Genomic DNA, 25,824 nt, shown 5'->3' on the forward strand with positions numbered 1-25,824 from the left:
CCCCGCCCCTTTCCACCAGGTCCCGCCCCCTTCCCTTCTGACCACGCCCCCGCTGCGGTCCCGCCCCTTCCAGCCTGGCCCCGCCCCTTCCTCCCGGCCGGCTCTCGGGTGGTGCCTGCGGCGCCGCCGCTGCCCAGGGCGCGGGGACGCGGCGGGTCCCTCCCCCGGAGCCGCCCAGGCGCCTCCCTCCGTCCCTCCCTGCCTCGTCGGGCCGCCGCGGTGAGTCACGACGGAGGAGGCGGCCGCTCCTCTCCGCTCCGCACGGCTCCGCTCGCCCGCGCTCACCGCCGCCCGCACCGCAGCACGCCGGGGCCGGCCCGGCCCCGCACGCAGGTGAGCGCGGCCGCCCTTTGTGCGCGGCGCCCGGCCGGGAACAAAGGCTCTCGCCCGGGCCGCCCGCCGCCCCAGGCCTCCGCGCCGGCTCCCGAGTCCCCTCCTGCCCCCGGCCCGGTGCGGAGCCGCAGCCCCGGGGCTCCCCGTACCCCGGGGCCCGGCCACGGCCACCTGCGGAGCGGGCGGACGCTGCGAGGCCGTGGCCCCGGCACACAGGTACGGGAGGTGCCCTACTCGTTTTCTGGCATCATCCCTTACGTCATGTGGCACCCTGGCTCAGGGCGGCTGGGTCCCAGCCCAGAAATGGCTGCGTGAAGCAATTCCCTCGTCAGTGTGTGCTGGGGGTGGTGGGACCGCTGGTGTCACCTCCGTGGGGCTCCTGCAGCCCTCCGTGCCTGACCGTCACCTCGGGGCCAGCACCCGCCGCGGTCTGTGTTGGATGGTGAACTTCTGTGGGTAATCTGCCATGACTCCAAGCTGTGTGTCTGCTCAGGGTCTTCTAGAGCATCTGAAGCAGCACTCTAACTTTCTACTGGGTGTAAAGATGGGCAGTATCTGCAGGCTGGCTTAGCTCTATCTTGGAAAGATGCGTGAGCAGCGTCAATTTCCAAATCAGAATGGGATTGTATGCTAGAAAGCAGACAACGGATGAGAGTTTCTGCATAACATCCAGATGCCCTTCATCAGGGTATGTTTGACTTGTAGACTGATGTTTGTTTTCTCTCCCCTCAAGAGGAGGATTTTTTGTTCTGCTGTATATCATCTTTTATTTGACCATTCCTCATCTTGGTACATTTAACAAAGTAAGCTTTGATGCTCTGTGGGATGAGAGGAAGACATTCTGCAGATGCGATGCTTAATAAAAGCCACCAGGCCAGACGCAGGGGGGATGTTAGGTGTGCTTACTTAGATTTCTCCTCCAGCTTGACTGCTATGGTGATTAACACATCTTTGGAGTATTTGGAGAACATCACCTTTATAAAAAATATATATATATATTACAAAATCCAGATTTCCTGTTTAATTATTGTTGGTCTATGAACTTGCAAGCTCGGCTCCTTTTGCCCTTGATATTTTCAGAGCTCGTGTGTGACACAGGGTATCCTGTTGAAGGAGAAACATGTGAAATGATGGGAATGAGGCTGCGTGCTTCAAAGAACTTTATTTTGGAAGTAGGAGACCTTTAAGTTGACAAAGCTCAGGTTAGTATCTTTTGTAAACCCAGGCTTCTCTCTCTTATTTCAAAGATTGTAAATAGAATCAGCTGGAAGATACTGACCAGTGTACTTCAGGTACACTGGGGGTGCTTTGTTTTGGCATTAGCTGAGAAAGCATCGTCCATTATACTGTAGTTCTGGTGTCTTGGTTGAAATTAGAACCTTCTTCTATATAACTTAGAATTGTTGGTGAGGTGGTTTGAATGCTCTTCTAGTTGATGTGGTGCAGCGTAAGAGTGAAAAATCTACAAGGAAGCCAGCAGGCCTGGGTGAGTGATGGAGTAAAGGCCACTTCCAAAATGTTAACTGGTAGCGATTGGATGAAGTTTTATGACTTACCCGCAACTGCTTCAGTTAGTATAGTGTTGGTGTAGTTCATCTGAAGCATTGCCAGAGGAGTTATGAGAAGTTAACACAAGTGCTTTCAGTGTTCCATGGCATCCAACTGGGAGGGCACTGTAATCCTCAGGAAATGGTCCTGCAGCCTGATAGGAGTCTGGGCAGTGCGTGCACATCAGGCGGAGCACTGCTGTCCCTCACCTAAGTGCCTGTTTGCAGTTGTGTGTAGGAGCTCCATGTGCTGCACAGACGGTAGAGATCGGTGAGCAGAGGGGTTATTTCTTTGCTTACAATACTAATTGAAGCTTCTATCATCTGAACTAGTATCAGTACTGGTAGGTTCCAAAACCAAACAATGGTGTGTATTGGATGAGGTGAGACCACTGCTAAGGGCTGATGACTTGCTTTGGGAGCTTCTAATTTGGAGATATCTATTTATAATAGCTTAATAGGAGTGATATTTTTTTTTCTCTACAGCACGTTTATCACCTGTGTCTGATGTATACCTTCAGGTTTTTTAGTAGATATTTTTATTCTTGAGCTTGTTGCTGGCTATGAAGCTTCCCTCCTGAGTGTCTGGCCTAGTTTCAGGTGTCAAAGATGCTCCAAAGTGGGGTGCACACAGAGGCTTTGGTAAGCTTCTGTTGAGTATGAATGGAGAAACTTCCCATAGAGGCTTTGTAAGAAAGGAGGGATTCCTTCTTTTGTTGACCCAAGTGAATAGCTACAAGGTGCTTATGCTTGGCTTTTCAGATACTGAGAGTAAATGACTTTGTAGTAGGCTTCCAAATATCTTAACAGTGATGATAAAACTAGTCAGCTGTGTTCTGTGTTTCGCCTGTTACTGCTCAGAACGGTGCTTCTGAAATGGTATGGTAGGATGTTCAGCCCAAAATAAACTTTCAGTTTGTAAAAACAAAGATATGAAGAACAGGAAAGAAATCATAGCACTTAATAGTTTTCACTGAGCCCTCTTTAAAACCAGTTAGTCCTGTATATTTTTCTAGCAGATGAACCAAAGTCCATCCTGTCTTGTAAGATTCTTTCTGAAAATATCAGTCTACAAGTTGTTTCCAGTTTGAGTGATGGGATTTGCTGGAAAAGTATTAATTTCATTTGCAAGTATGCCAGTATGTGACCAGCCCTGGAATATGGTCATGTTTTGATGCTGATATGCAGTGAAGATGTGAATTAGTGTAACAACAATGTTTTGTTACCTACCACACCCTCAGAAATGGTGATGGTCTGATAGCCTTGGTTGTACATATGTGAGAGAAACATTATTCTCATAAGCTTTACGTTTAATAAAAATCTTGGTGCTGACAAACTTAAATTCATGTGGGAAAACAAAAACCAAACAATGTTTTGTTACTGTTCTCGATGCTATTCTGTCTCTTAAGAATGGATGAAGCTTACAGCTCTTTTTCCCATGTCTTCAATTGGCCAAAACCAGAAAGCAGCGAGACATCACTGTTGGTTTTGCTCATTTTGCTCTGGTGGGTGAAAAAAAAAAATGAAAGATGGGACAAATGAGGAACTTCAGCTGGTAATTGAATGAGTGGAATACTCTTCTCAGGTCTGTTTGGAGACACAGCACTGGGAGAAAGGTAGGTAACAAATGTTCCTAAAAGGGGGGAAAGAGAATTAATGGTTTCTGCTCACTGGTGTTATCTGGTGGAATGTAACAGTGTTTATATATAGCTGAAATGCCAGTTTGAGTTTAAGAAGAGTAATCATCCTTCTGCTTCTCAGTGACCCAACATCACATCTGAACCTGTGTTTCAGAAGCAAACCCAAATGCCCAAAAATCTCATCTGGAGTTGAATTGATATAGAAAGAGCTCTAAAAACTTTGGTTGGGACTGGCAGAATTCCACTGACTGGGGAGCAGAACTGTAGCCAGTAGATTCTGTTGCACTGTAATCATTCTGTTTCCTGTATTTAGACCTAGAGCGTATTTGATTTTTAGAAACTTTCTCAATATGTGATGAGCATAAGTAACAAAAATAGAAGCAACTTAGGCAATCAGCTCTGTGTGACCATGAGCAAACTCTGAGACTTTGACTCAATTTATCCTATAAAAATGAGTTGACTAATTCACAAGGATGTTGTGATGTTTAATTAAGTGTAATTGTTTTGTGTTTGAACTCACCTAGGTCTTGATTCAGTCCACACAGAGTCAGTGAGGAGCTTTTAATTAATTTCTTGGAGTTTTAACAAAGTGTACACACACCCATGCACACTTGAAGGAAATGTGACCTAAATCTTTGCAGCAGAGTTTCTGTAGGGTGTAAAGGCTGAAGCAACTTGAAGTACATTATCAATGGAGGCCTTTTGTACAACTGGGAGGGGATTGGTGCATTTCCATTGCTCTCTGACATCTGCTGCTGTAATGATTGAATTGAGATTGTTTGTGCTGTGTCTTACATGGGATGTTGATGATTTCATTGTGTCTTGGTGGCTTGCTCAGTTGGTCCAGGAGGGTAATATCAGGCTTGAAGATAAATGTGGAAAGTGGACGTTGATGCAGAAATGATCAGCAATAATGCACTTAAAATATAATTAACTATAGGAATTGATGCCAAGTGGAGAAAAGTAGGAGCATTCACATCAGCTTAGCTGCTTTTTTGGCAGGAATGCATGTAGATGCCAAATAATACTCACTGGTTTATGTGGAATTTGGGAAAGTGTTTGCTTAACTCCACAGGTCAGAAGTGCTTTTTTTTTTTTTTTTTTTAAGAGAACTTTTTTCACTGCATGTTGGTCAGCAGCTACAGATGGCTGCAGAATGAATCTTTCACAAATCACACACAGCTTTTTGCAGAACTTTTCTCACGTTTTACTGCCATGATTCTTACTTCACTGGCTTCTACAAAAGATACTTTAATCCTTAAATAAAAGCCTTTGTGTAATAATGCATATGTGTGAAGAAATGGTTTTGGCACTTTGCTTTTAATACATCCATTTCATTTTCTAAGCAGCTGCAATTTTTGACATGACTGCCACAAGCTCCTTGCTTCTGTTGATGCTAATAAGGATGTACTGTGGAAAGGGCAGAAATCTGTCTTGACCTGCAGTGATTCCTTTTGCCCCATTCTGTCTTCTGCCTGCTGCATACAGTGAGCTCCTCAGGAAGCTCTGGCAAGTGTGAAATCTCACAGTTTTTAACTTGGAGAAGAATCTATGTGGTCTGTAGTGCTATTTTTAATGGTCCCTGAGCTAACACCTTCTGTTAGTATTCATATAATCAGAGTTGGATTAGTCACAATAAGTTTTATTGCATGTATGATGCCCGTATTCTTGCTAGAATGGAACTTCTGTGTCTCCTTACATATATGATACTGTGAAACTATCAGTTTTAGGTGCTGAATTTGGTAATCTCTGAATAAGTGGCACTTTCCACGAGTCTCAGGTTGGGTGCCTTTAGCAAGAGTGCTTTCAGCCTGTGGTTCATGGTTACTGTGGTTCTGCTCCAGCCCTGAGTGGGGCTTTGCAGTCACAACCCTTAGAGAACCTGCAGTCGGTGCGTGCTTCTCTGCAGCCTGTGTGCATGTTAGTGGGGGAGTGCTGTCAGACAGTGACCTCATACAGGATGATTTCACAGTTCAGAGCTAATATAATTAACTGTAGGTACAAAATTGTGACTAGGGAGGAAGGAAATTGCATCCCTGTTCCTGAGAAATAGGAAGTCCCTCGGAGGCATGAGTTCCTTCCTTGTAATCTCGCTTTACCAAAAACTAGAGGTAGGAAAATGTCAGCGGTAAAATTGCTTTGTAACTAAGAATTCTTGTTAAGTTTACAAACATTAAGCCCACTCTTAAAATGGACAACTGTTTTTCTTCCTTTGTGCTCTCTTCATCTTTGGTGGCCTAAAGGAGGCAACCAAATCCCTATTCATGTTGTCAGTCAATCTCTCAGAGAAGAGGTGAGCTGGCATGCTTCTGCACAAGGGGTTAGAAGAGCTCTATAGACCAAGCTAGTAAATGTGACCAAGAAAAGCTCTCACTGGCATTCTTTTGTGAAGGTCCTAGGAGTGGAGATTTCATGCCCATATTGTTCAATAATATTAGTGATGTTACCATATGATTGAGGAGACAAAAGGTTCAGTGCTCTGGATATTGAAAAACGTGTGATCGGGGAATGTATTTGTGTTAGGCAAATGGTCATTAATTCTTGACTTTAAACAGGATGTATTAATGAAATAGGTCTTCAAATGGCTTAAAAGCCTAAGCTATATAGTTCAAAACTGAAAGCACTTCTTTGGTTGTGTTTTTTTTTTAATTATTATTATTATGCAGAAAGTAGCACAGGATTGTGATATTCTTTTTTCTTTGCCTTTGAAGGGCAAGGTGAGTAGGTGTTGGAAGGGATGTATTCATCAGTGTTTTACAGCCAGTATTGATGTATGAAGCCAGAATGGTTAGACAGTGCTGGTAGTCAGCAGCTATTAATCTCAAAGTGTCCTTGGTTCTGACACTGTATTTTGCTGCAGTATTGCAAAACATTAAAATGCTAGTCACCAGCCTAATAACAGCTCACGTTTTAATTGCTTTACCAAAAGAAATCCAGTTAGCCATAATCTCTGCTATAAAAGAGTTGTAGTTCTTGTCAGTGTGAAATGCACGTGATCCGTCATTAATGGTGTTCAGATGTCCATACAAATTACAGGGCAACATAAGTCACGTTTTGGATTGAAAGCTATCTCAAATATGCTGGGCGTCTGTAGAAAGTTACTATGCTGATGAGTACCAAAGAACTGCCTGTAAATATGATGGTGCTTCAGCAAGTGGAATAGTGCAGAGAAACACGTGCAGTAGGCACTGCTCACCATCTCTGCCATTTCTGGTTAAACAGAACAATGCAGTGTGCTGAAAACTTGGTCACTGACCACAGAAGCTTGGCTCCAAATATGGCATTCTGGGTTTAGGGGGCTGTTACTGCAGGCTCATAAATTGAAGTTGCATATGATTGTTATTTTAACTGCTTACAGATACTTACTGGAGTTCTGTATGTTCTGGTTTCAGGCCACTCCATATGGGTTTGTGATTGTTAGTAATGTCACTTGACTTTTTGTTAGGTTGAAACATGAATTTTTTGCGCTATCCAGAGGTTAACAGCAGTTTAATTTCCTAAATCTGAATGCAGTTACAGTATGGAAATGCTGGAAACAGATACTGAAGTGTTTCTCCATTAGTGCTGCCTGGTAATTCTGAATGTACAATTGTTCATGTGTGTTTGTGCTCTGTGTTCCATTTCAAGCCACTTGAGAGTTACTGAGGAATGCAGAAAAACCATCGTACACCTTGGGCATCCACAGATGCTTGTATCCATTTTGACACTGTACTCTATTGGGTAGGAGGATTATGGAGGCTTATTTTAGGTTTATTAGGAAGACTGAACAGATTTATTGCTTCTATGGTCACCTAATCCTTTCAGTTTATGGTGTAGGGTGTTTGCGTCCCACGAGTTAAGTTGGATTATAGGCTATTGAGTTTGGTTTCTGTAACATTAATGGCAGTCTTCAGGAAAACCCACTTATAATGCCAGTGGTCTGTAAGTCTGCAGAAGATGGTAAGTTTGATGTTAGGACTTCTTGCAGAGCTTTGAAAACACAACTTCAGTCCTAATGCTGAGTTCACAAGAAGGTGATATGACTGCAGCTGTTGGTCTGGATGCTCCTTGTACTCCATGTGTGTGATTGTGCATTCCCTTGGGGCTGTTCCTGAAATGAACACAGGGCAGACATGTGCTGCAGGAGTCTGACCTTGGTGTCTGTAACCCAGAAGTACAATACTTCATTGATGGAGCTGTTAGATGGGGATGTATATTTCTCTTACTTGATGCAGTTTTTAAATGGAAAATATTTTGATTCTAGTAAGATATTGATAAAATTGTTACTTATTTCTGGTGCTTGTTGTTTTCACTAGTTTGATTCAAATTAAGTTCAAACTATGGAAATGAAACCAGTGTCTTCAGGCATCTCAAGTTGCCTGGCACATTGTAAACTCAGTTTTCTCTTTCTGAAAAGCTAGAATATTTATAAAGAGTTCAGTGGGAAGCATTGTTTTGTCTTGATGATGGATGCGTAGCACTTTTTTACAGCCGTGATTCTGTTGTTTGGGATGCCCAGTAGTTAAAGTCATTAGCTATCTATCATCATGGCCTAGTTTCCTGTTTAGAAGGTTTGTAGCTTTGTTATAAATGAGGGAAGAGGTGCAGCAAGCCTCTGAGAGAGGTGCTGGTGATCAGGACAAGAGCAACACTTCATTTCAGCTGTCGAAGATCACCTTGGCTGAAGTAAAGTATTGCAATGCTTCTTAAAAGTTGTTTCTTTGGCTTGGGATAAAATTTGAGTATTAACTGCTGTTGCTATGTTTTGTAACTTTTTGAAGCATTTTTGGCAAATTCCTTTTCTGAAGCATGAATCCCTTGGAGATGGAAATCTTCAAAGGTTTTGTTGCTGTTAATGCATTTAATTTCAGAGGCTTCAAGTTGACTGCCAAAAAACCTGTACCACCTCTTTTAACTGCATGAGGTGTGAGAGATGTCTTCAAGTTTGCTGCTCTGCTAAGGCAGACAGCATGAATCTGGTTTGTGTGTGCCTGAAGGTCAGGACACGAGCTGTAATTCTATGAACATGGTGACTGTAAAAGTAGGATGACAGCTTGAGCATTGATGTAACTTTATTGAACTGTGGCAGTGGTTTGGGCTGTTACCTTCTTGAAGATGGAGGACTGCAGGTTTGTTTTATTTTTTAATCAAATTCTTACATTGAGGAGATGTGAATCTATCATTGGAGTTCCAGCTGGAAATGGACTGAAATCTGACACTGGGGTTCAGGTTCTGTGATAAAGTAGAAGATAATGCTGGATTTAAAACAATAAGACAAAAATAGACAAATACTTCAGCTCTTGTTGTTCACCTATAAATAGGGAGCTGTTATGAATTCTTCCTTGCCATATCCCTCTGGAGATGGAAATTAATCCAGCCTCCAGCTGCCTGCAACTGAAGGTCATGAGTCAGATAGAATTAGAGGAAAATTGGTAGCAGGATTTTGCAGACTCTGCTTCCTGACTTGAGGTTTTGGGCTCCAGCTTGGAGAGCTCTCAGTGCTCAGGCTGCTGTCTCTAAAACAGCATTTGAGAACTAACAAGGCTTCAAGGTGCTGCATCCCTTCACACTTGGAATTTGCTAGCATGACTGTATTTCAAGCACTGAGCGCTCAGTGGTGTGGTGGTGGGAGCTGGCAGCTTCACCTCGGTAGCGATATCAGAGAGTGAAGGGGACCTCCTCATCCCAGCTGTTAACTCCATTTGTGCAGTGCAAATGAAACCTCTGGTGGTTGGGTTGCTCACCATAACTCCTTATCTGAGCCTTTATAATCCTATCCCAATAACTGAGGTTTTTTGCTGCCTCCAACAGAACAGGTTGGAGAAAAAGCTGTTTCTGTTTTTTTTTTTGTTGGTATTTTTTTTCTGTTAGGATATGAAATGTCCTTTGGTTCATTGGGGGGAAGAGGCAGGGGTGTCAGGAGTTGAGAAATTGTTTATAATAAACTTTTCTGTGGCAGTGCCCAGAAAAAAAAGCCCTTCCAGGTTTTGAGTTGGTAGGAGAGGAGGTGGAAGCGAAGGAAATGGTTACAAATCTGTCCTTGTTGGTTGCTGTGTGCTGGAATCCTCCTTAACTGAAAGAGCTCAGTCAGAGCAGCTCTGGCTGGTGAGCCCAAGTTTCCTTAGGAGCTGTTTCCATCTGCTTGTCAAACAGAGCTGCTCAGCTGGGTTTGTGTCCAGAGTTCTCTCATCTCTACTTTTTTAAATGTGTGAACAGTGCCACTGATGTTGTAAATCTTAGGAAAAGGATGGGAGGTGGCAAGCTGGAAAGGTAATATTTTAATCTGTGTATTACTGTACGGTGTGTGCACGGTTAGTGGTTGAAGGGAGCCCTGTGTGGTTCTTCTGTTTGCTTTTGAGAGGGATTTTTTCTTTTCATGATGAAATTTTCATGGCCATGAGCAATGTGGACAGGTGAGGGAGCATCCTTTCTGTTAGCAGAAAAGTTAATACTTAGTCCTCTTGTCAACGTAACCTCAAACTTCTCAGATGCACATCCATCTTCTGGTTCCAAAATAAGCCCATTTTTACTCTTATCCCAATTTATTGTCTCGCTAGGAAGTACAACTTCAGTCCTTCAGTAAAAGAGGTGGTGGTTGAACTCTTCCTTTTGTAAAGGGACAGGCTTGTGTCTGCTGCTTCTGCTGCAGGACAGATGGGCTGGGTAGGCAGAGGGCTGGGAGCAGGGATGTCAGGCATGCAGGGCTCTGCCCCATCCACATGTTGGGCCTGCCAAGCAGAGAACATTCCTGCGATGCTCACCCAGCCCTTCTGCAGGCAGAGTGATGGATGGGGCAGCTTTTTCAAAGGTTTGCTGTTTGGGAAAGGGAGACCATGGGTTTCAAACCCGAATCTGTCACTTTGGCAAAGCTGGGCTGGCAGCTTTGGATGTAATATGTGGGGCTTCCTCATTCATTATTCTGTCTTGTGAATCATATTAAATATAAATGAGAACCAAGTTTCATTCCCTGTGTGTGCCAAGCAGGGAAAAATGAGGTGACCCAGTTATGTCCATTTCACAGCATGTTGGATGCAGAGGACCAACATAAAGAGTTTAGTCATTTAACGCAGTTTAGTGAGAGATACAATTGTTGCAGCCTAAAGGACAGCTTTTGAAATGCACAGCCTGGTCTTTTTCAGAAGAGAGGAAGTTGTTCTTATCTGCCCCAGTGCATGAGGTGCTGAGCTTCACAGTTCACCTTGCTGAACAGTCATACCCGGAGAGACCAGTTCCAGGCGGCAGAACAGCGCGTACTGATGGCTTCATCGCCTTGTGGCATCTCTTCCTTTAGCAGTAGTAATTCAGGGTATGACTGCCAAGAATTGAGCTGAAACCCCTGTATTTCTTGGCTTAGACCAATAAGTACCAATGGAAGTGCAGTGGGGCTTCTGGATGGTTTTGTGTTCTGCTTACTGAGCGTGAAAGGCACTGCTCCAGAAAATGTAGGTTGAAATTGTTATTCATCCAGCTGAATCTTTTTTTAACTGAAAAGGAGGTGTGGCTGACAACCCACATTTGTTTCTAGATTCACTTTTTCCTAGGCCTGTACCTTGTTCATTCTCTTGAATGAGCAGCATTCATACTCAATTAACGCTGTGGAAATTCCTTCAGCCTGGTATGATAGTTTATGTTATTCCATCTCCCTGTTTGGGATCACACAGATCAATATCTCGTCTTTCAGAGATTTTCTCATTCTTTCTCTTCACCACTTGTGGAGAACAGAGGGACAGCAAGTCAGAGCTGGGCGCTGGCTGAATGAGCAGCAGCTGGGCAGGAGCAAAATGTGGGTATGAGTGAGCACAGAGGGTAATTGTAACTGAAAGGAAGAACTAACCAGAGCTGAGGAGTGCTCTGGGTGGATTGCTGTGCAGCAGACAGGTCTGTGGGGCTCGAGATATTGTGAGTGTAACTCATTCTGGTGATGATTCAGCTGCTCCTCAGTTGTCTTGCTGAACTTTCTCATATTTTGCACTTCTTCCCTCCCACCCCTAAAACACACAACTACCAAATATTTTTAGATCTTACTTTTTAGGATTTGTTAGAGATGAACAGGGAAGTGTTGGTGCATAATTGAAAATGTTGGATGCGTGAGCTGATGTACCCTAACCCTAATTCCTAGCTATCAGAAACAGCAAGGTCACCAGGTCTTGCAGTTATGTTTTGCCCTTGTACATTTAAGGAAAAGTAATGATGTGATTTATTTGGCTTTCTTCAGTCATCTTGGACCTTTAGCAGTGAAGGTGCATGTCATGCAGAACACTCACACCATGGGTTAGCAGGAGCTCTCAAGATGCAGCATACAGGCATGGTGGTCTGCCCATTGATTTGCTGAATTCCTCTGAATTTACAGGGCTGGGAAAGCATTTCATCTTCCAGTTCTAATTTCTGTTTGGTGCTAAATACAACAAATGCATAACGTTAGTGATTTAGGGGAGGATTGGGGGTTATAATGGTAGCCATAAATGCTGTGTTACTGTGAGTAGGATGTAACACATCTCAGAAGTGGTTTGCTCCCATGTGCTCGGCTTTTCCTTTAGGAAGGAGCTCACACAGGTGTGCAGGAATATCTGCACGCTGCGTGGGGTTACTTTGAGGTGTGTAGGAATGAGAATGGCAATTAGTTACTGCAAATGGTCCTGTTGTCAGTGCTGCAGATGATATTCCTTGGGACTGCATATTTAGAGGGCAAGAACAGTGAGAGCTAATTAGCAGGGTACGGTTTAGATAGCTCAGGCGATTTCTCTCCTCTGGAGAGGTGAAATGATTCTTTTAAATGATAAAATGCTAAAGCTCAGCTGCCTCCAGCACTTGTCAGTTAGAGCTGCTGCAGAGAACATCTGGGTGAAGCCAGCAGTGTTTTTAATGCAGCCTTTTTCTCTGGTGAATCTGGTGTACAGAATATTGAGTGGTAGGAGCTACCCCTTCCTTGTTTCTCTGCTAGTAATGACACCTGCATGGGGGGTGAACAGCCCTAAAGGACATTTAATTAGTCTGGCTCTGCTTTTACATAGTGACATTTGAAGAGGGGGGAGGGGAAATAAAAAAGGAGAATATGTTTAATAATTGTAAACTGGAGTTTGTTAACAAATGATGTGGATATGTGCATCTTCTCTAATCAGATACTTAAGTACAGCAGCTTACAGTAATTAAAACACAGCTCTAGCTGTGATGCTGTCCTGGGCAGCAGGCTTTTGCTATTTCATAGCACATAACCCTGCCTGTGGCTGTGGGGTCAGAGTGTGATCCCTGAGGTCCCTTCCAACCCAAGCCATTCTGTGGTTACTGAAGACTTGAACTACCACTCCATTGGTGAGCTTGAATCATTTGTCTTACATGCTAACGTGATGGACAGGAAGAGTTGTAAACTCTTTTTGAGCCGTGGTACCCAGAGTCAGATGTGAAATGTGCCACAGATACCTGTCACAAGTCCAAAAGAAAGAAATAAGAACACGTAACTGTTAGCTGTTGTTGGCTGAGCGCTGAGGTTGGTCTGAAAAATTTTGCGCAGAAGACTTTCTGGCCCAGCATTCAAATGCCAGTCTTGTAATTACTGTATTCACATAACATATGCATAGTTGAAAGCAGTAATTTTGGTCAAAGTCACCATGCTTTCCATTTCTCCATAGTTTTCCTCAAACCTTTGGTAAGCTACGCCTGTTTTTTTCAATCTAGAAGAAGTTACATGTCACTACTTCTGTTGGCTTTTGTGCTTAAAGCTTCTCAAGGGCTGCAAAGCTTGAATGCCTCCCATTCTCTAGTGATTGGGAGTGTCACTGGTATGTACAGGGTATGAATCTTGGAGATGTAGAATGAATTTACCTTTGAAAAAAACTTATTCTTTAAATACAAGAAAGGATCTACAAACTCCAGGCAAAGCTTTGCTGTTATGAATTTTGGCTACACCTTGATATAAAGCAAACTGTGCTGCCAAAGGTATTGGGTAAATTTTCTGCTATTTTTTCTTTTTCTAGGTCTCAGCTTTTTATGTTCCTGTAATGTTTTGCTTCTTTGTTTTCACAGGGCTGTTTTCTCATACTTCTTTCTCCAAATCTGGCAGTTGGGAGTGAGCACGTGGATTATCTGATCTTCTGTGGTTTTTAGAAGCAGGTATGTTGGCAGGGAAAGTTCTTAATGTTGGACTCACTTGGGAGGGGGCAGGGTGGGGATGAAGGAGCTTTCCTGATCTGTGTACCAGAAGAAGGATTGCAGGGTGAGGGAAATTCTGCTGGGCTGCATTGCATGATGTATGGCAAATAAATTTAACTTTCTTGGGAAAGCCAAGTGGGTAAGGGCCTCAATAAGGCTTTCCAATCCTTCTTTTCTAAAGATGGATCATGTTTTAGAGCATAGACCGGTTTTGCAAGTGGTTGTGGAAATATCCTGATGTAATTGCACAACATATATGGCGGGCAGCATTTGTCATCCTAAAGGGCATCTGCATGTAGCAGCAATGGAGAGGTGTTTTTCAGTCTCAATATTGTTTTAAGACTGTTATCCTACTTTTTTAACTGTCAAACAGGAGAAGCTGTGGTTGCTGAGACTTTGACCCAGTCTGTGCAGTAAATGAAGAGCAAAGCACTGTTGTTCTGTAATCTTACTGTATACATGTGTTGCAGTAGCTTTTGACTTGTCTGAGTACATTTTTCCCCCCATGTTGCTACTGCCTTTGTAAGGTATTCCCTGAATGGGAAGGTTTAATACTTTTTTTATTCTTCCTGTTAAACATGTAGGTCATGATGAATCCATCTGAGTTAAAACTCGCTTTGGAAGAACCAGATTTAAATAGGGACATTACATCACCTCTTTTAAAGTATTTGATAAATTGATAAACGACTTGGAGGCTGTGATGCAGGAAAAACATGAATAACTAAATGTATTTAGTGCAGATCTTTGTAATGCCCAGTGTGTTGTGGGATACTGAGTGTGGATCTCCTGAGCTGGCATGCAGTGGCATTTTCTTGATGCTTGTACGTAGTGCCACCTATTGGTAGATATTCCGTATAACATTCTTAAACCGTAGGTGTGTTGTGGTTGTTGGCTTTGTTAATTAAAAACAGAAGACTTCAGGCTTAAGAGGTAACATTTCATCTACTCTTATTTATCCAGTGTGCTTCGTGGCTGTGCGTTCTGCATCCTGTTTTCATGTTGGCTGTTGTTATTTATGGAGAGGAGAAACAAAAACACCAGCTCCTCTGTCAGTAATTCCTTCATCTAGGATTCACGTTGCTCTTTCTCTACTTCTGCAGTAATGTAATAACAGATAATGAGCCAGTAATGTCTGAACATCAGCCTCTTTCAGTCTCTGAGTTCAGCAAGGCCCAATTCAATTATTCAGGTTTTTTTCAAGGGTTTCTCTGATGAAGCTTATGATTCCTCACACTTGTAGTCAGTAAGTGTTCTGCCTGCTGCTGAAAAATAGTTCAGGAATTAAACTTGCCTTTGTTCCTATTATATCCCATTATCTGTTTTGATTTGTCTTTTTCTGATCTTATCACATCTCCAGGAAATCCAGGAGCTGGCAGGAGGGGAATGAACCGTGAGGGCGTCCCCGGAAAGAGTCCGGAGGAGATGTACATCCAGCAGAAAGTGAGAGTCCTGCTCATGCTGAGGAAGATGGGATCAAACGTAAGTCACTCTGTCACAGCCTGTGCTTTGTGGCTTTCCAGATGTAATTTTGTAACAACTGGGGTAGTGCTCACTGAGGTGGGTAGGTGATGGTCTGGCTTTATTACTGAGTTGTTTTAGCTATCACTGATTTACCCATTATCCTGTGATTAAATACAATTGAGGTGGTTTTTTTTTTTTTGCATAAATATGAGGGTTGTGGTGCTTGAATCTAAATCTGAACATCTGATTATGTCTTTATTTCCAGTAAAATTTTTCATTATTGTGAAAGCAGGAAAATAAGGTGACTGTTTTAAAGTGACTTTAAGTCTCTCAATGAATGTGGGATGCACCAGTTTGCAGCTGCAGCCTTGCTGATATTACAGTTTATCTGAATAATAGCTCAAATGGTTGAAGATTAAAGTAGAGGTAGCTGATGTTTCCTATTGGAAAGTCATAGATGATGTCTTGAGTTTTTCTTCATTTTCCTTTCTGCTGACCAACTCTTTGTACATTTTCAGCTGACTGCCAGTGAAGAGGAGTTCTTGCGCACGTATGCAGGTGTAGTGAATAGCCAGCTTAGCCAGCTGCCTCAACACTCAATTGATCAGGGTGAGTGCTGGATTTGTTTGCCTTGTGTTCATTTCATTTGTGAGAAGAGTTTCAGAAAATACTGAATTTAGGTTCCTATCTTTGTGTAATAATATACTTCCTATTTAAACTCATCCTGCAATTTGAGGTGGGTAATTCATTTTTTGCTCTAATCTCTGGAGAAGAACTGGAGTGTAATGTTCAACAGAACTCAAACTTTTGAGATATGGTGCAGACAGAGATAACTGCTGCTGTGAAACTTCTATACTTGTTCTGGTAAACTGTGATCTGTTTAATATAAACTATTTTTGTTAGTTGCCATACGGTGTTATTTTAATTGGATTTGTTTGGGTTCCTATTAAGGAGATGAAGTAGGTGTTGCTTTTGTGAGTTCTTTACAAAAGTCTTGGTAAATAATTCCGTGGTGTGATTCTGAAGCTGCAGATCTGTTCTGAACTGAATGCAGCTTTCTGCATGGCTTTTTTTTTCCTCTTCATGTAGGCCCTATGCCAGATCACATTCATAATGTGGGATTTGCTTTGAGAGAAAATTTTTTCTTGTGCTGAAAATAACTGAGTTGAGGAGAAATTTAATATAGATCTGAGACATTTAGAAAACCATTACAAAACCTGTATAGACTTGCACTTCTAAGTGTGTATTCATTCCTCACATAGCTGGGGGATTGATGCAGATAGATATGCTTGTGTAGTTTGGCTCAGAATTCCTAAAGTTTTCTGCCAGTTTCAAATGAAAATTTGCCACTTTCTTCTCAAAAACTGAGGAACGCATTGAGATAAGAACAACTGCATTTGTTACCAGAGAGCTGTGATGCTGCCTCCAGCAGTTGGCTTTTGTCAACTTCATTCCTAAAGCAGTTACATTTCACACAGTTAAAACAAAAAAAAATATGCTGAATGGTATCAACTTTGGCAATGAAGAGATGCTAAGAACAGGAGTCCAGCCAGAGGACAGAGGTGCTTGTACAGCTGTGTTCCTATACATCTTCATCTAACTCCCTTGTCTAAGCTGTCTGGTTTTATTATCTGTAAAATTAGCCAACTGTTTTCTTTTCAAAGGGCTTTGGAGACTTCATACTGATTTTGTTGGAGTGCTTTAGAATTGCTGATGCGGTGTTGTAGAGAAAGCTCAAAGTATTGTGCTTCTGGTTGCTTTCAATCTCTTAAGATAACATTAAGAAGAACCCCCAAAGGATGCTCTTTCTGATACAGGCCATAAACTTGCAGCTGAAAAAATGAGTATTGGTATAAATTTTAAATTGAATCAAAAGAGAGATCAACAGATCAACAGTTAGTTGTTTTTCTAGACTCCCTAATCAAGCAATACAGGAAATGTAAGAACTTTATACTTTGTTCAAAAAGTTGTCTTTGTTCCAGACTTGTACAGACGCCAAATGATTTCTCTGTCATCATTTTCTATAAGTCCTTGAGAATTCTTTAGACTTCTTCCCTAGGGAAGTGAAATCCTCCATGTTAATGCTCACTTTGATCTGATCTGTGATGCTGCTGTCTTTCTTGTGTGATTTGACCCTGCGATCCACCTTCAATCCTCCCAAGTTATAATTAAACTGTTGGCCTCACCATAAAGGTTTTTCTTGGTGTAAGAAAACAGAACAAAGAATATATTTAACTCTTCAGAGAGCTGGAAAATCAGTCCTTTCTGTAACCAGATATGCCATCTTTCCAAATTAATTGGAGCTTAGCACGAGGAAAAATTGTAATGAGGAAACCAGCCAGGTAGCATTTCCTTTAGAGGAAGGTGAAGCTGCAGCATGCTGTAAAGGCGTAAGCAACTGTAATTTACTGCTCAGGACTTTGATCCCCAGAAAATTTCTGCAGGTTTCTAATAGTCAGTTATGCTAACACTGCTCTTTGCTCTTTTTCCTTCCATGATTTTTCTTTATTGAGAATCAGCACCAGTTGCCAGGACCCTTTGGCTGTAACTTCCTGTATGTGAACCATTGCTTCATCATGAAGTTATCAAAAATAGACTGGAAAAAGTCTGTAGGTGTCAATTTGCTATCTAAAGGGAGATTTCATCTCCACTAGATGGCATTATCTTGCACTGAAAAATGCTATCCCAGGTCCCAGCGCTGAGGTGCTTTAATGCTTTATTTTCTTCAAGGTTGCTTAAAGGAGTTTTCTTCCTTACTTTTCTAATGTTTGTTTCCTCTGAAGGATATTTTAGTCTTTATGCAGTTTGCCACACACACACTACGAGCTGTTGTTGTTAAGGAGTTACTTACAAAGACTTTCTAGGTTAGTGGATTTCACAGTCTTCCTTCCAATAAAAGGACCAGTTGCTTCCAGCTCCACCAATCTTTAGAGGCCTTTTTCTCCAGCAGGCACACATGGGGCAGAAAGCTACTTCCTACTCTTTTCTTTCCCAAAAAAGGAATGACTTTCTTGACCCCAAAAGCTTTGGTACAGATCTGCACATTTTAGTGCATCAAACGTGCCATAGTCTGGACCTACATATGCAGAAAGTTCTGTTTTGTTTTTGTTAAGAATGTAGGTGGATGGTCTTGAGTTTTGTAAGTACATCATAGTCCCATTATTTTTTTTCCTTGTTGTGTATCCATGAAATACTGTCTTAGAGAAGCTGTCTTCCTGTGGTCCCTCACAGAAGTTACTCAAGGTGAGACTGCTGAGCTGCTCTCTGTGTGGTGCTCCCTGCTGGCTTTTGATAAAGATCTGTCAGCTCCTTAGTTGAGTCTGGTTGCAGAATGACTTCCTGTGGTCATTGTGTCCATGCGTAGTTGCAGCTATGTGACAGTGCGTGGGGGAGTGAACTTTCCACTCTGAGTTGAGCTGATTGCATTGCTGGATGTGTTTGTGTAGATCACAGGGCAATCACTGGTGGCTGGGGTTTTCTACAGTATTCCAGCAGATAGAACTGCACCTATTTCCTTTTGCTATCTAGTATGGGTTCCCAACTTCACTTTTGCAGAACAATATATATTAGGGCAGCATATTGTAGTCATTCAAGATTCACAGGTGAATATTTCAGTCTTAAAATAATTCTTTCTATTCCAGCTCTCCCCTGAAGCATTTCATATGTGAATTTAACATTAATCAAAACCCTAAACCTTCATGCCATGTTGTTAATTTAACATTATAACCATTTTGGTTTTGGATCATTCCTGTAATATTGTTAACACGTATATGGAAGTGCAAAATATATGGCATTTTTCTTTGCTGAAAGACTTTTTAGCTGACACCTGTGGCTTTTGTTGTTGTTTTGTTTTCATGGCTCCAGGAATAACTGAGGAACCTGAAGCCATCCCTCTGCAAACAGTGTCTGTGCTAGAGGAGAGGATCTGATCAGGAGCTGTTTCAAGATACAGCTTGTTAGTCTTCTTCCCTGCGCTGCAGCATCAACCAGAGCAGCTCAGCCTCATTAAGTTTCTTGAGCTTGAAATGATGAAACTAAAGCTCTTCTTGCATGTTTTTAACACTAGCAAAACACTTCTCAGAAAGTGAAGTACACAGAAACACCTGGAAGGGGAAAAAAAATCCTGCTTCTCAGTTGCTTAAATTGCTAAATGGTAGGCTAGCATTTGGCTGCCTTAAGTCACTGCTCTGTGGTGTATCTGAAAATGGAAGCTATGCAGCTAGTAAGCCCAATATGTGAATTATACGAAGACCTTGGTGATTACAGCTCTGTTGTTCCTATAGCAACAGGAGTGTCATGCTGGTTCTTGAAGAAAGGCAGTCCCTTAGGGAGGGCAGTGCTGAGATGCAGGCACATGCCTTGGCTGGGTTAGACACGTTCTCTGGGTGGTGGGGTATTAAAAATGGATCTAGGCTGCTCACAGAGTTAACAGGAGGACTGCAGAAATACCGGATAGCGGTGGAGAAATCGAGATATTAGAGCTCTTCTTAGCACAGAGCGTTTCCTTCCCTCTGAACACCATGCATGTCTGACTGCGTTCCTCCTCTCAGCAGCACATGTTGTATTTTTAGAATGCCAGACTAGCAGGATATTAATACTGAGAGGTTCACAGAAGAGTTAATGTTTAGCACGCAATTGCTGGATGGTGATTAAAGGAATGTATATTTAAAGATCTTGGGGAAAGCAAAGAGATAGAGATATAGATAGATTTATTTTCCATTTGGCATCCTTCTGACATTCATAGCACATTTACCTTTCTGATGTCTGAAAGCTGTTCAGGTTTATTAATTTTGCAGGTGGCTGCAAACAAAACAGTTCTATGTATTTGTACATCGTTTCAAGAACACTTGGACCTAGCAGCAGAAGGTAACAGCTTGCCTGGGGTCAAGGCAGTGTGTTTTTAATCCAACTTGTACCCTACTGGCTTGATGCTGGTGCCAGTGTGTCCTTGCTCTGGAAAGGTACAAGTTAAATGTTGTTAACTGTAGGAGGGATAGGAGTGTGAAAGTGTAAGGCAGAAGTGGGAAAAGCATTTTCGTGCTCAAGATTTTGAGGCAATGAATGTTTTGCTCATTAAGGAGGATGGCAGGTATTCTGTTGGGTATCTGCAAGTCCCTGTTTCAGTGTGGAAATGCGTGCCAGAAAAGGAGAGGTTTGTGCAGAGAGGAGTTGTGTGTATAGAGTGCAGGGTGCACATAAGGTATACATGCACCTTCATTGTTCTGTACATTAATTAGTGGAAGTGCAAAGCTCAGTGGAGGATGTGCAAAAAGTAAACATGGCCCACAGTCCTATTGTTTTAGTTGTAGATTTCTGGCAATGTGCAGCTTAACTTTATAACCTGTGCTCTGGTTTTTCAATTTTTCACTTGATTAGAAAGAAAACATCCGCTGTGGGAGCTGAGTGAGACTGTTGCAGAGGCCTTATTAATTAGTACTTTAATCCCTGCTTTCCTTTCACTGCATAGAAACCCCTACTCCATTCTCTGGATGTGTTTGTATTTGTACATGAGCACAAGTGGCTATAGAAGTGCTTAATGAGCAGCCTTACTCCATGGGTTTCATTTAGCTCTGTCTAGCTTGGGTTTCAGGACTGGATGTGAACAAAACCTTCTTTTGTGCTGAGAAACATGGACCGACTGTTTCTAGAGAAATGTCTCTGGGTTTTGTTTTTTGGCTACAAGGTATCTTCACAAATACTGTCTTACCAAGTGGCTCCTGGAACAGTATCCCTTTCAATAGCAGAGTGCACTTTTGCCCTTACTCAAGCAAGATGGATATTATTCAGCAGAGAAGCTTTTCGTTCTGCTTTCAGATCACTGAAATACCACTAGATATGCTTCTCAATCACACAGTGCCTTCTCTTTGAGGAGCTCAAAATGCTTGACAAACTCATTTGCTGGAACCTTTCTGTTTGTATTGGAGACGACATGGGGTGAAGTGAGCTGGCAGATTGGCACTGCTCTGAGGCACACGAGGTGGGTGCTGTTCTGCTGGGTGCTGTGCCTTGGGATTACCTAGCTGCTCATTGGTCTGCCTTGAAGGTATTAGCTTTTATTTGATGCATCAAATGGTCCTTTGTAATGCAATTGCCTGAGGCTCCTGCAAATGGCACTTTGCACGTATTTCCTGCAGATGAAACCATTGGTTCTTCTGCTACAATAGAGAAAGGATCTGAGGAGGGAGCTGGAAGTAATACTGCTCAGAGTAATGCATAAAGTTCATTCTTTACAGATCTTGTATGGGGCAAAAAGCCCTCCAAGGTGTTCATGCAGTTCATGCAACTTTAAAACTACAGTTATTGTAATTACATCAGTGACAAGGCAGGAATGCTGTAGCTGCTTCTGTGCTGTTAGCTTTGGTTGTGAAAGACTGCAGCCTTGAATTCCAGGCTAATTCTCCATCCCATTGATCTCCATTGTCATCTAGGATGCATACATACATAGTAGTAATGCAGTAATGCTACGGGTATGTAAGCATTTTCCACATTTTTGTGCTGTATTCTTCAGTCTTGCTTTATTCTTCCAAATAGAACACCATTTTACAATTTGACTTTTTCTGCTTTCTGATTGTATTGGCAAGCTGTGCTGCTTCTGTTCTCTTCTCCTGTTGAGTCCAGGCAAATGGCACATTGCCATCTCATGCTGACAGTGTCACTGGCATTGAGGCCGTGCCACATGGGCCCAGAATATGAGAACAGGAACCAGTGAAGTGAGAACCTGCACTTTGGTGAGAGCTGTTTTGATTGTAAAGCCAGAATGAGCTGCAGAATTCCCAGCGTCCTTTGCCCAAAGCTATTTCTGCTCATCATGTGTTTCCAACTGCTGCTCGGTCACCACAGCAAGCTGTGCAGAGAGCAGCACCGAGAGCTGGGCTTGCTCAGGGCAGGCAGGAGTGCTGCCCAGTGGGTTTGTGGGGCTGTGCAGCTGGTAGGGAATAATATTTCTATGTGAAATTCACGAGAGTGCCTGTAAGAATGATTTTGTTCATATTTAGCCTGTAGAGAGGGGAGATGTCAGGAAAACAATCAACATCTGTTAGATAATCCAGCTCATCTCTGTGCCCGTGCGACGTCACCACTGATGTTGCTGTTGCTAGGCTGCTCCAGCTGCTCTGGGCTCTCATAGCAAAGCCTCTGCAGCTTGAAAGGGGATGCATACAAAATGCAGAGGCATAGGCTGTGCTTCATGTGAACTTGCTTTGCTAATGATTTCAATATCGTTACTGCCTGTCTCTTTTTGGCACAGGTTTGTTTTTTCAGACTCTTTAGAAGTAAAATCCTTTTCCTGTAGAGGCCAATGGCTGCTGTATTTGTGGTCTTGGGAAAAAAAATATCATGGCAACTTGTGAATTCAGAGCTGGATTCTGGTGCTGTGTGCCATTAGTGTTTTGATCAAGGGAAAAACAGTTTGTGGAAGAGATGAAAAGGGAGAAGGCCACAGGGCTTTTATGTGTTGGCAAGAGGGAGCACAGCAGCAGTTTTTGATGTAGTTCTAGAAAATGTGGGTCCTGTATATGAAAAACAAATTACTGCTCAGTATTTAATATTTCTTCCTTTGAGTACATGAAGCAAATAAACTGTGAAGTGAGTAAAAATAAATGTAGTCACATTTCACAAGCATTGATTTAGTTTTTAAGGGTATTAGCAGGGGGGAATTAATCACCTTCTCTTTTTTTTAAGTCCTTTCTTCCTTCTGTGTCACAGCTAAAGAGCAAACTAGAGAACTGAGAAGTGACATTTTGGCTGGCATTCATACAGCTCTAACAGATGAGGACTTCTTGTTAGCCCTCTGTCACCTTGTGTGCAGGTGTACAGGGCAAGTTGCTTGGGGCACAGAGCTGAAATCTGCTGCTGGATGTGCTGCAGGTGGAAGGCTCTGGAGAGCTTCATGTGCTGATGCTCCATCTATGCTGAATCTGAGCTTTCCAAACCCTGGTAAAAGATATCTGCAAAGCTGATCAGTGATCTGAATGGCACAGGCAGGCAGCGTTGCTCATAGCATTTCCTACTTGGTTGTCTAATCCTTTAATAGAAGCTTTGAGGAAAACCTTATTAAGCAAAATTATCCCAGGCAGACCAAATTAATTAATGAAGGCTAAAATGGTCATTTTGAGTCATCTGTTGCGCTTAAGTGTCTCAGATCATTTGATTTTTAGAAATTATACAGACAGTGACTGGTGGTTTCATCATATTTTCTAATTGATTAAATAAATGCTGTTAGAGAATCTGCAGATGAAAGAGAGCATTCACTTTTATCTGACTTTGTTGAGGATCAAATTTTTACCAGAAATGAAAAACGTTGCATTCAGCCCTGCAGGGTTCTTTCCCAGTTCTTGTCTAGACAAGAGATATTGATTTAAATTGCTGATTTGACACTACCACGTGATGTGCTTTTATTTCCCCATTGTCCTGAGGAAGTTTCTCCTTAAGTGCCTGTTAGACCATGCTCTATATTCAGGATGTCTAGAAGGCTGCTTTTTTTCCCTAAGTATCTTGTGTTATCTTTTTTGAAGAATGAGAGCTTAGCATGGAATGCTCTTTACAAGCCTTTATCAGACATGATTCTCCAGCTGTTTAGGGCTTCCTGCTATAAGTGCCCACTTGAAAGATGATGGAAGACTTGGAGATGGTTCACAGGAAGGTAATAGCACGTTAGAGGACATGAGTTTTGATGGCAGTAACCTAGCTGATGGCCTCAATTGAGGAAAAGAATTGAGGAACTGAGTCCACGCATTGAACTCTTCTGGAAAAGATTTCTTTAGGTTAGGGGGAAAAAAATTGCTTAGCAAAGGTAAGTCCCAGTCCAAAAATAAGAAAACACAGCCTTCTGTTCATTTTGTGCTCTTTCCTTTCCTGCTGATTTTATCGATGTACAGGATTACAGTTTATCTGCATTTTTCTACTGTTCTTTAACAGAAGTAATCATGGCACACATTCTTTGTCTCTATTACAGGTGCTGAGGATGTTGTGATGGCATTTTCCAGGTCAGAGACAGAAGATAGAAGACAGTAATTACAGGACACCTGAATGACACAGAGCTGGAGAGAACAGTGTGATTCCTGAAGATAGAGGAGGATGGCTGAGCATTAATAAGTTCCTTTGCCCACCCTAAGTTTTCCATGGTTGTTCTCCTCCTTTGTAATTTTGCTTCCCTTTGCCCAACCCTCAGAATACATCTCACAGCCACCTGTTCCTATAAGTTTTTGCTACTCAACTGGGCTGTGTTAAGTAAGGACAAACCTAAAGGTGTATTTTTGATTGGCTCAAAGGGACAGACTGTGATTGGCTAAAGGAAGACAATTTTTAAACTTGACCAATGAAAACCTTTTCTCTTACTTTATTTTCTATTCTAAAGTCTCTCGACATCCTACTTCTAAAGAAGCTTTTCATGCTGTGGTGCTTATGTAGGTCCAGGTTGTGAATTTGAAGAGGGTTTGATTTGGCGACGTAGAACTGGAAGCAAGTTGTGGTTGGTTGACAATGCAAATGCTTGATCTTCAGTTGGCTTGCAGGTGTTTTGCTGACATCAACATTTTCGTTGCAGAAGGCTGATGTTTTGGTGCGTTGGCTGTTACTTTATCCTTACTGACTTGGGGAAAAAGACAAATGTGCTTTGCAGTATTTATTACATCTAGACATGTATACATGCTTGCTTGTTTGTTTTTGTTTGTTTTTGATCGGCTTTGAAATCATGTTTTTCCTTCCCTCTTGTCTGCAGTGTTTCTGATGCCATCAGTTTTTCCATACTCATCTGCTCTGTGGCCTCAAGCTCTTTTGGGAGCATGTGTTGAAAATGTGTTTAGTTCAGTAAGCCTACCTGTTTCAGCTGGAACATGGAGATCACCAGCCATTCTGTGCTTCTGTGTGGGCTGTGCTGTGAACTCCTGGTTAATCTGGTTGTTCAGGTGGCTTCACTCTTTGCTTCTGACAGAGGAGCTGTGGGTATTTTGCAGGAATTGCAAGAATGAGATCTATGGCTGTGACGTGAATTTGCCAAATTTGTATAGAGAATATGTGAACTTGTTTAAAATACAGCAGATAGTTCCACTTTAACTTTTTAATTGCTGCATGAGACTAGCTCTCATACAAGGGAAAATTAATGATCGTTAACTTATAGCCAACTTTCACTGGGCTTTAATAAACTAAGTTCCTAGTCACTTGAAAAATTATATGTGGTTTGGCTCCCTGAGACAGTTTGGTGAGATGGAAATTATCTGGATCCTGGATAATAGCATTTTTCTCTAGGCACTGGTGCAAGAGGCAGCAGCACTGCATTAAGCTGTCCAATGGTGAGTGACAAGTGACACTCAGGTTTACTATTTAGTAGTTGCAGGGCCTTCAGACACACACAGATGCATTTACAAACTTAAAAACCTGCAGTGAAATTAGTGCATTGACTGTTCAGGAATCTGCACATAGACTATCAGAAGCCTAAAATTCCAAGCACTGCTGCCTAAAACCTAGCACTTCATTTCCTCTGGTATGTGCAGGTCATTTGTACAATACTTCCAGATTTTCCCATGGGTTGCACTGATTTTGAGATGTTTGAAAACCTATTAAAGCAGAAATCCATTCATTCACCTGTTGCTGGCTCTTTTCATGTGGTGGTTAATTATTTGGAGTAACAGCTCTGGAATCTGTGACAACGTGACTCTTTTTCATGGCAAGAAGTTCTGACAACAGGATGCTGTTGTGGTCTCACAGTGGGGGGAAGAGCT

At 42.2% G+C, this 25,824-nt stretch overlaps 1 protein-coding gene across 3 annotated transcripts; it reads left to right on the forward strand.

The window, feature by feature from the left end:
• The first annotated feature begins 280 nt into the window (after window positions 1-280).
• Window positions 281-25,686, forward strand: CTNNBIP1 (catenin beta interacting protein 1). Of its 3 annotated transcripts, none has more exons than XM_042831693.1 (5): window positions 281-333; window positions 13,520-13,606; window positions 15,003-15,124; window positions 15,625-15,715; window positions 24,060-25,686. In XM_042831693.1, exons 3-5 carry the CDS (start codon window positions 15,029-15,031, stop codon window positions 24,116-24,118), a joined length of 246 nt encoding a protein of 81 aa, XP_042687627.1. In that variant the 5' UTR covers window positions 281-333; window positions 13,520-13,606; window positions 15,003-15,028; the 3' UTR covers window positions 24,119-25,686. The 3 variants fall into 3 exon arrangements, with proteins under 3 accessions (XP_042687627.1, XP_042687629.1, XP_042687628.1); XM_042831695.1 differs by lacking the exon at window positions 281-333 and adding an exon at window positions 1,429-1,535; XM_042831694.1 differs by lacking the exon at window positions 281-333 and adding an exon at window positions 3,390-3,496.
• The last annotated feature ends 138 nt before the right edge of the window (window positions 25,687-25,824 follow it).

Source organism: Centrocercus urophasianus, unplaced genomic scaffold, assembly GCF_019232065.1.
Source record: "Centrocercus urophasianus isolate 14NV4802_14NV808 unplaced genomic scaffold, USGS_Curo_1.0 seq_36, whole genome shotgun sequence".
Classification (NCBI taxonomy): domain Eukaryota; kingdom Metazoa; phylum Chordata; class Aves; order Galliformes; family Phasianidae; genus Centrocercus; species Centrocercus urophasianus.

What these genes read in the sequence shown, in the direction of transcription:
- CTNNBIP1 (XM_042831693.1), top strand. Translation starts at nt 15,029, where the DNA reads ATGAACCGTGAGGGCGTCCCCGGAAAGAGTCCGGAGGAGATGTACATC. An exon ending in TGAGGAAGATGGGATCAAAC is followed by an intron (nt 15,125 to 15,624) that starts GTAAGTCACTCT and finishes GTACATTTTCAG; the next exon opens with CTGACTGCCAGTGAAGAGGA. An exon ending in TCAACACTCAATTGATCAGG is followed by an intron (nt 15,716 to 24,059) that starts GTGAGTGCTGGA and finishes TCTCTATTACAG; the next exon opens with GTGCTGAGGATGTTGTGATG.